Below are 15982 nucleotides of genomic sequence, written 5' to 3' on the forward strand. Positions count from 1 at the left end.
AAATAGAAAAGGGGTAAAAGGGGGAGCGGAGGGCGAGGAGGTTGGAGATGATATATATAACTACGGAGTACATGGTATATGCATTCGAATTCGATTCTATCCCGTGGCTGCGAACTTGGTCAGCGTTAGCATACGATGAGCCTGGATAAGGTAAGGCAGGCTTTTCTCTCGACGTGCTCCTGTTTGATAATCGCTTTCAAGGCAGGGCGTGCATATTCCCTGACATCCAAACTCCTACATGTATTTTTATGAGCTCGGATGAATGTAAAATATCTGCCTCACTATGCACACGCGCTACATCATCAAGAACCAATGCTTGACCCCCCACGCGATCCTAAAGCCCACCTTCTTGTCCTGTGCCAGCTTTTCCAAGATCCGTCCCACCGCAGGCAGCAGTGCCATCTTCATTATCTCTTCCGGCAAGTTCCCATGCAACTCGAAGACCAAGTCTGCAACAGTCCGCCCGCGGGATAACGGCGCCACTGTTCCTCCCTGCCCTCGCCCCTCACTCCCGGTCTTCTTCAGGGCCCTGGTGATCAAGCTTTCTCTTGCTTCTATGTGACGGATGTACAAACGTATAGTTTTAGGCAGATCCATGATGACATCGCCGTGAGCTGGATACCCAATCGTGCAATTGCAGTCGCGCATACGCCCCAGGCTCTCCATGTATGCGGCAAGATCTTCCTCGACGCTGTATCCATGTCCAAGCACGTTGTCGCCGGTAAACAGGGCGTTCTCCTCATCGAGAACAAAGCAGCAATGGTCCTCGGCGTGGCCAGGGGTATGCACGGCGCGCAAAGTTGCGCCGGGAACGCTGAATACCTGACCGTCGTGGATGGGCTGTTGTCCAGCGTCAGGACTGTTCTTATACACGTCGTCCTCGCTGACAGATACTGCGTTGTCTGAAGATAGCAGGTCTGGAACGCCGCCCGTGTGGTCTCCATGCCAGTGCGTGAGCAACACATGCGAAATGGATAGGTGATGCTTCCCCAGCACGCCGACGAGGTTGTCTATCCATGATTTCTTGCCCTGTGACACATCAGCATACGGTTTTAAGCTTGTTGGTCTAAACCGCCTTTCGGGCTAAAGCTAATCAAGCCGTTGAAGTACAGGAGACAAAGACATGGAATTATTACCTCACCCGTGTCGACCAGAATCCTCTTCTCTCCCATACCAACAAGATATGTGTTCGTGCCCTGCAGCTGAAAGGGCCCAGGGTTTCCCCCCAATATGCGGATAACTCTTGGACTGAGGATTTTGACATCAAGCAAAGGAGGAATGACAGCCCTCTGGGCGGACAGCCAGTCCTCCCATACACAAGTGTTGATATTTGCCGCGTTCCGACTCATTTTGTATTTGATATCGTCAGGGCACCTCTTCAACAATTGTAGGAGAATTGATAAATTATAATAGACCAAAAGAGCTCACGCGGGCCAGTGGTTTAAAGTTATTCTTTCCCTGGCAACACAACAGCACGCGAGACGTGTTTTGCGGACGGCGGGCCTTTTTGATAGAGGGAAAAGGCTGACTTGGGTATAAGTCGACTATCGGCTACATTATGCAATACTATAGGGCTCGCGGAATATGGGTCTACGCTGGGGAAAAAATAACTGGATATACTAGTGTCGGTGTTCGGCATGCACCCATTATCGGACTCCGGCCAGTAGGGCTATCAAGTATCCATTTCCGTGTCACAGGAAACGCAGCGATGTCCACAGTGACAGCTCTTGAGCCAAAAAACCAGAAGTTTGTGAAACTCGTACCGCGGATGGACGTCGTCTATAAGGAAGAGGGATGCCCCAAGTTGATGTGACAAAGAACTACAGACACAACAATTGCAATCAAGCAGCCTACGATGTCGACCGCGAATACATTAATCGAAAGCATGGCGCCTACTGGCCTAGCCTCCCAGCTTCAGCAACTTCAGGTACAGTTGAACACGCTCCTGCAAGAGTACACGAGCAGGGCGTCTACCTATGACACTACCGCAGAGGAGGGCCAACGATCCAGATTAGCCCTCATCCTTGGGCAGATGCTGTCCATCGTCAAGGACCCTGCCGACCAGGCTGTCGACATGACCATCCAAGGCACAATTTTCGTTGCCACGCGGCTCTTCAGCCAGTGGGGTGCATGGGATCTCATTCCTGCCCGCAGCACCAAAATTGCTACGATATCGTATGCGGAGCTGGCTTCTAAGCTCGACGCTGAGGAGTCTTTGATAAGGCGTATCGGCGGCGTCCTCGTCTCTCAGGGGGTGCTGGATCAGATTGGCGCAGACCAAATCGCTCATACGCCCAAGTCACTCGTTTTTCTGGAGGGTCAGACTCAAAGACTTGGTTGTCAGCTGTGGTGCGTGTATAGAAACTGGAATACTCTTTGCCCGCAATCCTAACACGAATACTAATGTGTTGTTTCTAGCTGGGAAATGTCCCTGACTCCTTACATTTCCATGCCCGAGTACTTTGAGAAGTATGGCCGTAAGGAGCCACAAACGATCAATCACGTCCCCGCCACCTTTGCCTATGGGTGCGCTGAATTGAGCGTCTACGAGATGATCGGCCGCGACCCTGCGTGGGCCAAGCGATTCTCGAAGCAGATGGAGGCTATGGAGGTTAAGATGCCCATCGCCGGCATCTACGACTTCAGCTGGCTTGTTGAGCGCCTCAAAAACGAGCCTGCCAAGTCCAAAGGCCGCGCTGTGTTTGTCGACATTGGAGGCGGCATCGGACAGGCCATCAAGGCCATCATGGCCGAGAATCCCAGCCTACCTCCCAGCCGCTTTGTGCTGCAGGACCGACAAGAAATTATCAATGGCGAGGTAGTGGCCAAAGACGCAGAGCTTCGCGACATCGCCAAGATAGCGGTTGATTTTCACAAAGAACAGCCCACCAAAGGTACGTAACAAGATAATATTCTCTAGCTTTGAAATAATGGCAGTGAAGAAGTGATTGAAAAGCACCGAGGGCAATGTATTAGAGAGCTAACAAAAGTTCAAAACAAGGTTCATATGTGTACTTTATCCGACGCTGCTGTCATAACTACCCAGACCGAGTTGTCAGCAACATGCTTCGTGTGGTGGCCGGGAGCATGGCCGAGGACAGCAGGCTGTTGATCCAGGAGGATGTGATGGATAACCCGCCACAAGTCCTGGCCGCGACAATGGACGTTCTCATGCTTGGCTTGGGAGGTAAGCAGCGAACATTAAGCTGCTGGAAAGAGGTAGCCTCCGTGGCAGGTCTCGAGATCACTAGAGTTTCAAAGGGACAGGGCCCGTGGACTTCGCTTGGTGTTCTTGAATGTCGCAAAAAAGGAGTTAAACCTGTCTAAAGGTATGCCGTGGGGTCGATAGAAACGAGAGAGGGCGCCACGAAATGATAAGAATCGCCCTTGTGATGGTTGGTGATATGGTTGTTGCGGCCGTCTCGGTTGGGCAAATAGGGATCGTAACCATTCCCTATTTCAATCATCGATTGGTGGCTGTTTACTATGTGTTTTTGTATTTCGTGCAATGTCAGAGACTTAGCCTGCATTAATTTTGACTCGAGATATTCGACAGTCCCCGAAAAACTTGACCGCATTGCCCCGAACATTGGCTGCCGTTCACCTGTACGCAATAATCGCTCCGTAGCTTGCAAGCTATCCATGGCTGCCAGAAGCCCAATTCGACTGGTTAGAGATTCGGATGAGGGAATGGCGTGTTCGCCAATGAGAACGGCCTCACTGGCAACTTTACTAACAGACTGTTCGAGCATGCTGGTATTACTGCTGCCGGTGCCGTAGAGGTCGAGAGACGACAATGGCTTCTCCGCCGTGGATATAACATGCGTGGTCTCAACTGCTGCTGAAGACGATTGTATTATTGTCCATGAGATGAGTTTATCGCAGATGATGGAGACAAACAGCTGAACGGCCGGCTTCTTCCAGCATGACTGACATTGCATAGCTCTGGCTCCGCACTGCAGGGCCAGTCGGTTGATTGCGAGGACTTGGCCCAAGGTACGACCGTAGGCTTGTTGGTGGTACGAGGCCGAATCGAGGGTGCTGTCGAAAACGCAGTGGCGAGTTGACTGCGGTGAATGAAGCGTGCGAATCACCTTCAGACACTCCGGCATGCAGGAGGAGCACGGCTTGGGTTCGAGCTCGCTTTTGTCGTGCGCTGAATCAAGGGGGCCACAATCCCCAGTCTGTTCACCGTCTATACCACTATCGCTCATGCAGAAGATATCAAACAGAGCATCGCATGACATTGATAATGTTTCATTCGCCATGTTTAGTAGCTGGCTGAGTTGACGTAGGGGTATGGATATGGAGATTTCTATTAAATGTACATATACAACAATTGAATTTTCAGTCCATCTCATCTCTCTGGGGTGGATTTCATCTTCACATTTATCTATCTTTTTTTTTGCTGATATGGCTAGCAAACCGAGTTTCGAAAGAGGTAACTATCAGTAAGGCTAGGCTAGCTGAGAGAGACATCCAACAGTTACAACCCTTCCGACGCCTTCGCCATCGGCGTCATAGGGGATGGGGCACAGTAAGCATCCACTCTCGCACTTGTATATAAGTTATCTGGCGTGAGTAGGATGGCTGTAGAAGAAAAGAAAAAAAAAAAATAAAAGGAAGGAGTTGTAAAAGACACGGGAGAAGGATCGCTCGTGGCTGGGGGTAGTTATGGTGTGTTGTTCATGCGACCGCGAGCCGGACTGAGGCCTGGAGAGCGGGATAACGAGTGGTACTTGACTTACTTGTTGTGAAAGGTATATGTAGGAGACTGAGTAAAAGCAAACGTGCTTCTACGAGGAGATCCAGTGAGCCTTTGGCCGTCCGCCTACCCAGCGCGAAGTTGCTTCGTGGCCCGCAACAGGACCGAGATCCCCACCGTGCGATCTCGAACCCCTGTTAGCCCCTTTGATATGTGTGGTAACAGCACACCGCATATTCCATCTATCACGCCGTCTATATGCGTTGTCGTGGAGGGGGCCTTCTCCGTACAAAGAGTGCTCTTGGTCAAGTTTGTTCGTATTTATTTAGTTAACTAGCTGGCTAGTTAACTACGGAGTACTCCGTAAACTGGTATCGAATATGCATGGGAATAGAAATATATCTAGCCAAAAGGCCTAATATATAATCGCTATATAACATTCCCCAAAGGTTACAGAGAACATCAAGTTTCTACTCAGCACTACGTATCACGGATAAATAGTTAATAACAGCCGGCGAATATAAGCTCTTGGCTAATGGGCCGACCCGCTCTTGAGCCGTGGCTCCCTTAATACACCTTGGTAGCTATAACTACTTCATCACAACGACCAGTGCATGGCGGTAATTGGTTATACTACCATGTCTTCTCGCGAGCCTAGGGCTTACGAAGTTTTACATATTGATTAGGATACCCTGGATGGTGGATCGGCATAAGTCGAGCGTTCGCCGGGTCGCTTGTGATACGCAGGGGGGAGTTTTGAACAAACTAGGTGTCAAAAAGGAGGATGATCATATTGAGCTCTATCGAATGTGCGAGGTGTTTGAACCAAGCGAGATGTAGCTGACTAATACAAAAACTGACACTAGGGCAGTCCCTTGTCGGGTGCGGGTGGGCAACCTACTCGGAGTCCGGATGATCCACAACAGTGTCAATATACCCGTACTCTGACCCATGGAGACAAGTCGATGACTTGATGGGCAAAGCATATGCTAAACCCAGACATAGCAAGCTTGAGCAGTGTATTAGGCTGCTAAAATCGCGCTTTGTAGATACGTAAAATCCCAAGTTTGGTTGAACTCGTGGCTATCAAAGTTTTCAGTATTTATTTAACTAGTTGTTTATTCATTCCTTACTCCGTACTTCTATCGGCTGTTTAAACATTCTATAGGCCCCTAACGCGAAACGACATGGCCATGCCACTCGACGGCCGCAAACAGTCACAGCTAGGTGGCGCATGCAAGCTCAAGGGTTCATGTGACAGCTGCGCTGCCTCCAAGGTGCGGTGCTCCAAGGAAAAACCCACTTGCTCGCGGTGCGCAAAGACGGGCTCGTCATGCCTCTATAGCCCGGCACGGCGGATCGGAAGGCCGCATCAGCACCAGACGACAACAGCAGCAAAACGAGGGTCCCCCAAAGAACCAACAGATCTTACGGATACCCAGGAAGTGGGAGCTAGCGATACACCTCCATCATATGAACAAACGGCGAGTTTGCCATTATCTCGTAGCTGTGCAACAATGGTGGTATCTCCGACGCCAACGATAGCTGTGGCGACCGAAACGACAGCTGCAATTAGCGCAGAGCAGCAGCAGAAGCAGCAAAACCCCGAGTCCCACGACTGCTTCCATCTGATTGTGGACCTTCTCCTGGATCTAGAGACCCGACCAAGACGCCTCGCAGGTCCCGGCTTAGCCAATGCCATGCTGCGGCAATTGGCGTGTACGCTCATATGCGAATGTGCACTGCGACAGGACATTCTACTGCTCGTCGTGGCCGGCAGCCACGCTGTCCTCGACTGCATCGTTAATGACATGGGCCACATGAGCAGCGTTGAGACGGACTTGGAGGAGAAGTGGCTCCAGCAGGTGGCTAGTCTAGCTGCTCGACTAGCCCACCGGAGCAGCAGCCTCCTAGGTGATAGCACCCCTGAAAGGACAAGCGACAACGCGATCCCAGGGTTGCTTCTCGAACTAAAGCTGAAGGTGCAGGAGGCTATGAATTGCGTGTTAGAGCAACGGCAGCGCTATAGGCCCGAGACGGCAGAGTATGCGACCCATGTGCAGCCGTGGTAGGGTCATTAGTATCGGTTGGGATTATGCGTTTGAGCCGGGTGGTTGTTATGTCCGCCAACCCCTGGCTTGTATATTTAGTTATGGAAGCGTAGCAGGATATTTAAGCTTCCGTAAACGCGCTTTGATCTAGATAGCTTATATATATATAAATATATATTCTTCTTCTTCACTTCTATGTTGTATTTTGGCTGTATTAGACACCTTTTTTAATCACCCAAAAGGATCAGAATTCAGTATTCCATACCCCGTACTCTGGTTCGTCGGTGCTTTAATTTTCAGGACCCACCGGCGGGACAGACAGCGCGCTCGCTGACATTGACATCCCCTGGACAATCAGCGGGGGTCTGGTGGTACCACGAGAGAAACTCGTCTACAAAAGGGGATCGGCGTATACAGGAACACACCTTTTTCTCCCGGCCGGAGGCTGTGTCCGTTCTCCGACTTGCAAAATATACGCACATTATTATCCTAGTTATTATTAGTAGGCCGGGTTCCGAGTATTCTCCACTGATACCAAATAAGCAACGGGGCGGAACTCGTTCGAGCTGCTCCGACTCTGCTTCTATCCTTATAGATAGCTAGCAGCCCTTTGATTGTTCTGGCCAATTGTCATTGCATCGGAACGTCAACAGCTCAAGCGTCGCTCGTTTCTCCATTCCTCTCTTTTTTTTTGTTTCTCTCTCTCTTTCTTTTATTCCACATGTCGAATCGGCCATGGAAGCAGTCAAACATACGCTCATAACCTTTCGAGGTCGTCTCAGTGGTTGGCCAGTTGGCAGAGTTCTCGCTGGCGTCACAGCTGCTGGTTTCACTACCTTCATCATCACCCGGAATTTCCAGACCTCATCCCGCATGTCCCAACCAGCAACCAAGGCAGCATTCTGGAAGGCCGGCCCTAGCTTTCTCCGTCTACGACTGCACAGTTCTGAGCAGGTTTCGCCGACCTCCAAGCGTCTGAGGTTCGAGCTTCCCACGCCAGACACCATCAGCGGCCTGGGCCTTTGCTGTGAGTCCACGTATTTCCATTCTCCGCTGTTTTCTTAAACTGTCGTATCACCGATCATGATTAACACGAGCGCTAATTCGTGCAGCTGCCGTCCTGTCCGTCGCATGGCCAAAGGGCAGCTTCTTCCCCGTCTTAAGGCCGTATACTCCGGTGAGCCGGCTTGGTAAAATTTGTCCTTGGGAATCTCTATGCTCAGAGAATGGACTGACGTTGTATAGATGAACCCGGGTTTCTGGATCTTACAGTCAAGCATTATTCGGGCGGCAAAATGAGCACACACCTGCACAGCCTCTCCCCAGGTGACACACTACTCATTGCCGCCGTAATCCCTAGCTACAGCTGGACGCCAAATAAGCATGAAGACATAACTCTTATTGCTGGCGGTGGTGGCATCACCCCATTGTACCAGCTTGCCCAGGGTATCCTCAACAACCCAGACGATACTAGGACCAAGATCAATCTCATCTACGGCGTTAACAAAGAATCCGAGATCCTCTTCCAGGACCAGTTCGACCAATGGCGGCACCAGTTCCCGGATCGGTTTAAAGCCACCTTTGTCGTTGGCAGCCCAGAGCCCGGATCTCCTCATGAAAAAGGCCGGATCAATGCCGACCTGCTGTCAAAGCATATGGTGCTACCCAAGACAGGAGAAAAATCCGTGGCGACGAAAGTCTTCGTGTGCGGACCCCCCGCCATGGAAGCTGCTCTAGTGGGTAAGAGGCACGATGGTATCCTCAAACAGATTGGATTTACCAAGGATCAGGTCTTCCAGTTCTGAGGGAGTTGGAGGCTTAATTTACATAGGACTTCTATCGTCATAGTTTAGTTGCCATCCAAATTTGTTGAAAGATGGATGATTCCTTCTGCGGAGATAGATAAATAGATATATTGATTATTCTCTTGTCACCACTTCCTGACTGCCTCCAAAAACCGAGTGTTTGCCGATGGAAGCTAAAGCTTTAATAAGGATAAGAGCCACAGCCTTTTCCGATGGACACTTTCTCGGAAGATAAGGCATTCTTCGGGATCCGATAGCATGTCCTAAGAATAGGGGCACAGCTCTTTCAGCCAGTTCGGCCACCCTATAATGTACCATATCGTATCGCGGCTGACAATCAGGGTAGGCTAGCCACACCAGTTGTATGTGGGAACCTGACCTGAAAGCAAACTCAGTAATCATTTATTATTTCTCTCGTCGACATGACACGCGAAACAATCTTCATCACCGGTGCTACCGGTTTCATCGGCTCGCAGACTGCCCAAGCAGCTCTGGAGGCTGGGTATTACGTGCGGTTGAGTGTCCGCCACGAGATGCAAGTCGCGGAGCTGCAGCGCCTGTTTCACGCTCATAGCGAGAGAGTCGAATGCGTCGTCGTTCCCGACCTTACATCCGTCGAGACTCTGCAAAATGTAATGGATGGTGTCAGCCATGTCATCCACATTGCGTCTCCGCTGCCAGGGTCATCCGCTGGAAACGACATACGACGTGACTTTGTCAACCCAGCCGTGAACAGTGTCCTGGCCGTGCTAAAAAGCGCGTCGGTCCATCCCTGTGTCAGAAGGGTCGTTCTCATGTCCTCGTTTGGGGCATTGATTCCCCTCGGTGCCTTAACCGGTTCATATGTACGCGTCCGCGGTGAGTTCGACTTGCGCCATACACTCGCTTGGTTCACGCATCGTGTCAGCGCAAAAGGCTGATGACAGACTCCCATGTAGACAACGCGGACGCCGCAATACCGGTTGACTTGGACATGGCTCTACCCCCGGGCGAGATCGGTACTTGGCTGAGCTACCAAGGGTCCAAGATCCTTGCTCATCAGGCTGGTCGGGACTGGGCGCGCCACAACGCTCGCTACTTGGAGGTGGTATCGATGCATCCAGGATATGTGCTTGGGCACAGTCTTGTCCAGAAAACCGCCGCCGACATCTCAGGCATGAACGCTGTCCTTTGGTCTGCGCTAAACAACGTCCCCCAGGCCGGTTTCGTCACGTGCTGTGTACATGTTCAGGATGTTGCCGATGCGTGCCTGCGTGCTCTCGACGCGGCCTTGCCCAAGCCTTATATGGAGTTCCTGCTCGCAGGTCGCGAGTTCACTTGGTCGGGCGCGGTCGAGGTTGTGAAGTCGAGACGTTATCCGATCCTTGAGGCTCCTCCAGAAGTTGGGCCGTTTGGGGGCTGGACTGGCGTGGACGCCGATGTGTCGGCAGCGGAGGAGATCTTGGGCTTGCGTTGGAGGTCGCAGGAGCAAATAGTAGGGGACTTGATTGAACAACAGCTGTCCTTTGCCAGCCAGAGAGCCTAGGAAATACGACGCATCGAGTTTTCAGATGGAAAAAGGGTTGAGCCAGCCTATCTAGTCTAACTTACGGTTTGCTATGGTCTTAACTATATGTCAAATAACAGCAGCAGAAGGTCAAAATGATTGGCTGAACGTGTAAATTGAACGAATAACCGTGAATAGTGATAATATTGATGAGCTTATCCTCGTGTAGTTATATACAGAGAATTCTAGATAGAAGCTGACTAAGCTACATATTTTGACACCGTATAACTACAGAGTAAATATCTAATTCTGCCGTGAAGGCAACTGTACTTGACTACTAATAATATGTCTCTTATATAGGATAGGCTCACAAGTCACCCTTTTATTGAAAATACCCTAATAGAATATAGTATTGGACCATATATAATCTATATCTAGGGTACAACTCGCATCCAGTATTATTCAATCACACGAATTGATAAAGTACTCCGTTTTTGTGTTATATTGCTACTTGCGAAGCAGTATTCTAGGGAAACGTATTGAGGCTACGCGACAAGGTAAGAGGTTGGAAGTAGAACATTTTTGAGATGCGGTAAATTGTTGGAGGACTGTGATACATGTCAAACGATACTAGTAAGCAACCACAGAATTCCCCTTAGCTGCTGCGGAGGCTGGCTACTTCTTCGCCGCAATAATGATCGAGTGACGCATGACGGGGTGGTAAGGTCTGATATCCACGACCTTCAGGCCCGCCTGCTCGAGGAGAGAGTTCCACTGATCGAGGTTCCGCTCCAATGCCCCTAGCATCATGAGCATATGCAGATCTAAGGAGGCTGGGCCCCTATGAACTCCAGTATTTGGCAAGGCCATATCGTCGATTAGGATGAGGGAGTCGGCACTCATGGCGGGAATGATGTTCCTCAAGATGTCAACCGCCTTACTATCTTCCCAGTCATGGAGGACGGTACGGAGATAGTAGAATTTTGCTCCTGCATGTTAAAGGTAAGTGTGGGCTCGAATGTTTCCAACGTCAGGGGAGGGAAATGGAGGATAGAGCGTAAGACTCAGCTTGCCTTTGATTGGTTGAGGGTTGAAAAAGTTATGAACCATAAACTCGACACCTGGAGCTGGTGGAGCAGCCTTAATGGTTTCTTCCAAGTCTTGGACGATGATACGGCCTGGAAGATCGGGGAATCGGGCTCTTAATCGCACCGACTGATGACCGATGCTGCCTCCGACGTCTACGAAAATCACTTGCTCAGGGCCGCCCGACGTGAGCTCCGTGAACGGCGCCACGCTTAGCCAGTCGCCTTCACGCGGCACACTCATCAGGGACTGGAATGCCTGGAGATGTTCCGGGTGCTGCTTCACCCAAGGGAAGAAGTCGAGTTCCGTGTTAAACCCCTTATGCCATGCGTATTTTCCGTCCGCGGTTTTCGCGTACTTCGTCCCCCTGAGGAACTCGGGCAGCGCCTGAAAAACAGGCCCGGCGGTATTGAAGCTTCATCGACGAAGGGAAGAAGCGTAGCTAGTTAGCTATGTAGGGACTAGCGAGCTCATAGAGCGGTGGGAAGAGCCGAAAATTAAAGCTTACACATAGTACATGCTATCATGAATTTTTGGATCCGCCAAGGCTCTAGTCGAGTTGTTTGCCGCGTAATAGTCTTTGCTCGTTTCCGCAACGAGACGGACTGATGCGAGATAGCGTAATAGGCGCCCACAAAGTTGCGGGTCTGCGCCGGCTGATCGTGCCAGGTTTTCCACGCGGAGTGGCGCTTCCGCCGCGGCTAGCAACTTGAAGAAACCAAGGTCACAGCCAATGCGAACAACAGCGATTTCGAGGTGCTGGTAGAGGTGAAAGGAAGTAACTGTTAGCATCGGATAAGGATTGGGCGAATGTTTTCACTCACTAAATTGAACATGCGCACCATTAGGTCGGATGGAGTTTCAGTGGCATCCGCCTCGGCGCGGAGCGCCTCTTGCATATTCATCCGGGTGGCCTCACGAACTACGGCCTCGTCGCCGTTAGTTTGGGAAGTAGCTTGTTCCATGTTGGCGTGAGCAAAACTCGACTTCGTGTTATATAATAAAATGGGGAAGTTTGTATCGTTGAAAATTTGTAGAGCCAGTAACTAGTGAATTCGCTATTATATATATATACTCCGTGGTCGCACTCTTTTTTCTGTCCTCTATCTTCGAGCGTGGTGTGCCCGGATTCCGGCCTTCATAGAGCGGGACTCCGCCTCGTGCTCCACTGGGTAACTAGTTAGAGCACGGGAGCTCGGATTCCGGCCCCTCTCTGGTAGCTAGTATTTATGCCCGAGGTCTCCACCAAGAGTTAATCACGTAATGTAGACTCAGTGTTACATTATTACGTCATGTACTCTTAGTAAGCAGAGATTAGTCAGCATATATAGGACGTCATAACGTTCCATCGGAACATCTTGACACAACAACAAGCATCAACATCAATGACAGCTTACCTTAGCTCAACCTGAGACCAATCTTACAATTGGTAGCATGTCTTGTCCTGTTTTCTAACGTCCACGGGTACGCCGGGGCGCTACGACTAGCCAACACACACACATAGACGGTGTCCGTCCTTACTCTTCCAACCTCCTCTTAACGACATAATAACACTGCCACCACTCGTACAACTCTCAAACGTCAAACTTCATAACTACCCAAATTTTACAATATAAATACCCTATTTATTTCACTTATTTACTGCCTTACAGCAGTATATAGTCCATGTCGGACGTTCGAACAGAGGCTCTTCAACTCGCACTACAGTTGCGGACGTTTCGTACCTTGCGGTACATAGGTCACGACCAGTTTGACTCTGATACCCTTACTAGAATTCAATATCTCGTCGTACAACAAGACGCTGTTCATCCTATCACAGCGCCAGTACTATAGGATTGGCCTATTCACCGACCATCTTTGAATAGCGCTGTCAGACGCTTCTTGACGTTGACAGACGAAGTCGTAAAAACCCCCACTTACCACAACTGGCGACAGAACAACCAGACTTCCATAACAGGCAATTCTGACGACGAGCCAACTCGCCCATTAGGACGACCCCGCTCTCAGTCGACGCGTCAGTCTCGTGACACGACACAGGAACCTACAACCTCATTTCCGGAACCTCCATCGGCTCCAATAGCACGACACACCAGGCGTATTGCATCAGTCACACCAATACCACCACCCTCATTTATCAACTACAGGACGCCACCGTCAGACGACGACAGGGAATCTCTTAGTCCAGTGCCATCAGAACCTCCGTCTGTAGGATACAGGCCTTCACAACCCACTATGGCTACTTCGGATACCACGGCGTCACAGCCAGTCACAACTGATCAAATCAAGCTCATTCAGAACACGATGACACAAATTATGGAACAGTTAACTCTTATCCGTGATCAGACAACCTATAATACCACCCGCATTATAGAACTCGATCGCTAAAGACGCGAACAGGTGGCAGGGGTGACTAACCATCACGACCCGCCAGAACAAACAGAACCTCACTCGTAACACGATATCCCACCTCCAGTACCGATATCGACGGTCAGTGCAACAGCTCCATTAACCACTACTTCTACGACATGGAAAACAGAAGAACTGGGTTATTTCTACCCACACATGAAAGATAATGCAGACAGACCAGTTGTCCAAGTTAATCAACACACATACTACCGGAGCGTTTACGTCTTCGTTAATAGACTGAAGGATATGGTCATAACGAAAGGTGAAAACCTGGTGCGGTCCAACGTACAGGCGAGCCTAAGAGGACAGGCCCTCGAGTGGTACACAGTTGAATTGACGAACATAGAAAAGCGGGCGATGACAGCTTTCACTATAGAAGCTGGATGGGTCGACGCTTTGGTTAAGCGGTTTAAACCAAGGGCAGCAGAGGCGTTAGCTGCCATGACTAAACTGACCTTTACAATGGGAGATATCCATAAAGGACACGACGTCAGAACATATGCACATACAATGTTTAGACACGCACAAGCTGCAAATATCAAATCTACGTATAACCAATTAACTCAGTCCTGGAATGGTTTGTCACCAGATCTCCGACGTGACATACCCGAACCGACGCCATTGACTACCAGGGCTGAATTTTTGAACTTCGTTGAAGCGAAGTCTGGCATCTGGAGGGATATTGCGCAATACCGTTCAAACATCAGTAAGCAGAGCCGTAGTTATCAGGGCGCTAATCAACCACGACATAACACCCAGACTTCCTATCACAATAACTATGGAGGTCGCGGTCGTGGCCGTGGCTACTACAGAGGACGTCCAGCTTACACCCATCAGAATAGGTTCGACCCGGCGTCAGATGCGTATCACCATCGCAATCAGGATACGAATCAGACCAAACCCTCTAGTGACGCAGACAAGACTTAATATCAACCGGGCAAGTCAGGAGGTCAGCTTTTGTTAGCTGACAAACCTACCTACCGACAGTATAACGGATACCGCAATAATAGAAAGCCATGGAACTAGAACCAGAACAACGGTAGACGTCAAACGGCATACAACGCCGACGGTACACAAGACGACGGACCGTCTACGGACTAACAGTCCCAAGAAGGGCAAGAGGACGACTACCAGGAGCCACAGGATTATGAAGAAGGATGGCCAGAAGACCAGGATCAAAATCTTACAGACCCGGCATACGACTATGATAGTTTTGAACAGTCTACATACAACGCGACGACCGCCTGCTCAGTCCTTTATAACGACTGTCAAGCCAACTTCGCAACATAAAATGAATACTTATTACATGTGTGCCCCGATAAAGTAATCGCGACATGTAAGATATATAAGCAAGGTTTCACTAGTGCCAACAAGCTGCACGGACATATTAAAGAAGCCAACTATATAACAACGAAAGACGCAACGACGCTCTTGGCGGAAGCTTTGTTGGCGTCACTAAGTAAAGACGTAGTTCCGGTCATCACGTCAACATGTACGGATGCCAATAAGCCAATACCAGGACAGTCATTCCGTCCATGGCAGTATGCCACAGCTTTAGTATACGTCAACGACTCAACCAATACAGTCAACATTTGTTTAGATACTAGAAGCAGCATTACTCTGATAGACGCTAACCTAGTAAAAGAATGGGGACTTACAGTCGCCGAAGCCAACCCAGTCAAAGTTAACGGTATAGGCCAGAACACCACGGTCGGCTACGTGAAATTTCACCTTAGTATACTAGGTACCCTGCCCGATGGACCAGCCCAAGGACCAGCTATCGCCCAGATGACCGTTGAAGCATATATTATCCCACAACTAAAAGCCTAACTACTCTTAGGTGCTGACACTTTGACACCGGAAGGTGTTACTAGGTCAAAAGCCTAAGCTTTCTCCTATAGCTAGCAGAGCTATCTATAAGTAATGGAGCGAATGTATTCAATATCGATGTGCAAAAAAATTCACGTGACCTGATGACTAAGATGATGATTAAGCACCCATCCAACATGTTGCTGACTAAGCATCCATCCAACATATTGATGACTCAGCACTCATTCAACATGTTGATGACTAAGCATTACTATTCAAATATTTTGATGGGGTAAGATGACTAAGCTGCCAAGCCACTAGTTATGCAAGGTTACAAGTATCCAATCAAATGCTCAGGATTCAACCAATCACGTAATTTACAGCAGACCCACAAATACGCACATTTGACCCCTTCTATATATCCACTTTTTGGAATAATATACTTCGCTTCGCTCCGTAAATTAATTATAAAGTATATAGTGATCTAAGAAAGAAATAAAGGTTCAACCCCTTATAATAGCTATTAGAGCTAACAGAGTATAAATTTTATTATTATTATTATATTTAAGCTACTTAGATAGCTATAAGTGTCATGCCACGCAGCATGCGCCCACCAAGCCCACGTCACGTGGCA

General features: G+C 49.5%; 8 protein-coding genes across 8 annotated transcripts; 5 read left to right on the forward strand and 3 right to left on the reverse strand.

Moving 5' to 3' along the window:
• Positions 1 to 294: 294 nt before the first annotated feature.
• On the reverse strand, positions 295 to 1349 carry MCYG_04444 (metallo-beta-lactamase superfamily protein; the record flags this gene model as incomplete). The annotated part of the gene is made up of 2 exons (XM_002846661.1): positions 295 to 1083; positions 1152 to 1349. The coding sequence occupies 2 exons, from the start codon at positions 1347 to 1349 to the stop codon at positions 295 to 297; spliced, it is 987 nt and encodes a 328-aa protein (XP_002846707.1).
• A 536-nt stretch (positions 1350 to 1885) lies between these two features.
• MCYG_04445 (O-methyltransferase) lies at positions 1886 to 3327 on the forward strand (the record flags this gene model as incomplete). Its single annotated transcript, XM_002846662.1, has 3 exons — positions 1886 to 2349; positions 2419 to 2894; positions 3047 to 3327. The coding sequence occupies 3 exons, from the start codon at positions 1886 to 1888 to the stop codon at positions 3325 to 3327; spliced, it is 1221 nt and encodes a 406-aa protein (XP_002846708.1).
• On the reverse strand, positions 3324 to 4268 carry MCYG_04446 (uncharacterized protein; the record flags this gene model as incomplete). Its single annotated transcript, XM_002846663.1, has 1 exon — positions 3324 to 4268. The coding sequence occupies one exon, from the start codon at positions 4266 to 4268 to the stop codon at positions 3324 to 3326; it is 945 nt and encodes a 314-aa protein (XP_002846709.1).
• A 1624-nt stretch (positions 4269 to 5892) lies between these two features.
• MCYG_04447 (conserved hypothetical protein) lies at positions 5893 to 6777 on the forward strand (the record flags this gene model as incomplete). Its single annotated transcript, XM_002846664.1, has 1 exon — positions 5893 to 6777. One exon carries the CDS (start codon positions 5893 to 5895, stop codon positions 6775 to 6777), a length of 885 nt encoding a protein of 294 aa, XP_002846710.1.
• Positions 6778 to 7491: 714 nt separating this feature from the next.
• On the forward strand, positions 7492 to 8561 carry MCYG_04448 (NADH-cytochrome b-5 reductase; the record flags this gene model as incomplete). Its single annotated transcript, XM_002846665.1, has 3 exons — positions 7492 to 7783; positions 7869 to 7946; positions 8002 to 8561. The coding sequence occupies 3 exons, from the start codon at positions 7492 to 7494 to the stop codon at positions 8559 to 8561; spliced, it is 930 nt and encodes a 309-aa protein (XP_002846711.1).
• A 422-nt stretch (positions 8562 to 8983) lies between these two features.
• Positions 8984 to 10086, forward strand: MCYG_04449 (NAD dependent epimerase/dehydratase family protein; the record flags this gene model as incomplete). The annotated part of the gene is made up of 2 exons (XM_002846666.1): positions 8984 to 9419; positions 9500 to 10086. 2 exons carry the CDS (start codon positions 8984 to 8986, stop codon positions 10084 to 10086), a joined length of 1023 nt encoding a protein of 340 aa, XP_002846712.1.
• Positions 10087 to 10722: 636 nt separating this feature from the next.
• On the reverse strand, positions 10723 to 12098 carry MCYG_04450 (OmtB; the record flags this gene model as incomplete). The annotated part of the gene is made up of 4 exons (XM_002846667.1): positions 10723 to 11036; positions 11112 to 11548; positions 11642 to 11892; positions 11958 to 12098. The coding sequence occupies 4 exons, from the start codon at positions 12096 to 12098 to the stop codon at positions 10723 to 10725; spliced, it is 1143 nt and encodes a 380-aa protein (XP_002846713.1).
• Positions 12099 to 12798: 700 nt separating this feature from the next.
• On the forward strand, positions 12799 to 15369 carry MCYG_04451 (conserved hypothetical protein; the record flags this gene model as incomplete). The annotated part of the gene is made up of 8 exons (XM_002846668.1): positions 12799 to 12871; positions 13028 to 13454; positions 13574 to 13620; positions 13670 to 14245; positions 14382 to 14498; positions 14654 to 14806; positions 14864 to 15031; positions 15200 to 15369. The coding sequence occupies 8 exons, from the start codon at positions 12799 to 12801 to the stop codon at positions 15367 to 15369; spliced, it is 1731 nt and encodes a 576-aa protein (XP_002846714.1).
• Positions 15370 to 15982: the final 613 nt, after the last annotated feature.

The sequence above is a fragment of the Microsporum canis genome, genomic scaffold, assembly GCF_000151145.1.
Source record: "Microsporum canis CBS 113480 supercont1.4 genomic scaffold, whole genome shotgun sequence".
NCBI classification, from domain to species: Eukaryota; Fungi; Ascomycota; class Eurotiomycetes; order Onygenales; family Arthrodermataceae; genus Microsporum; species Microsporum canis.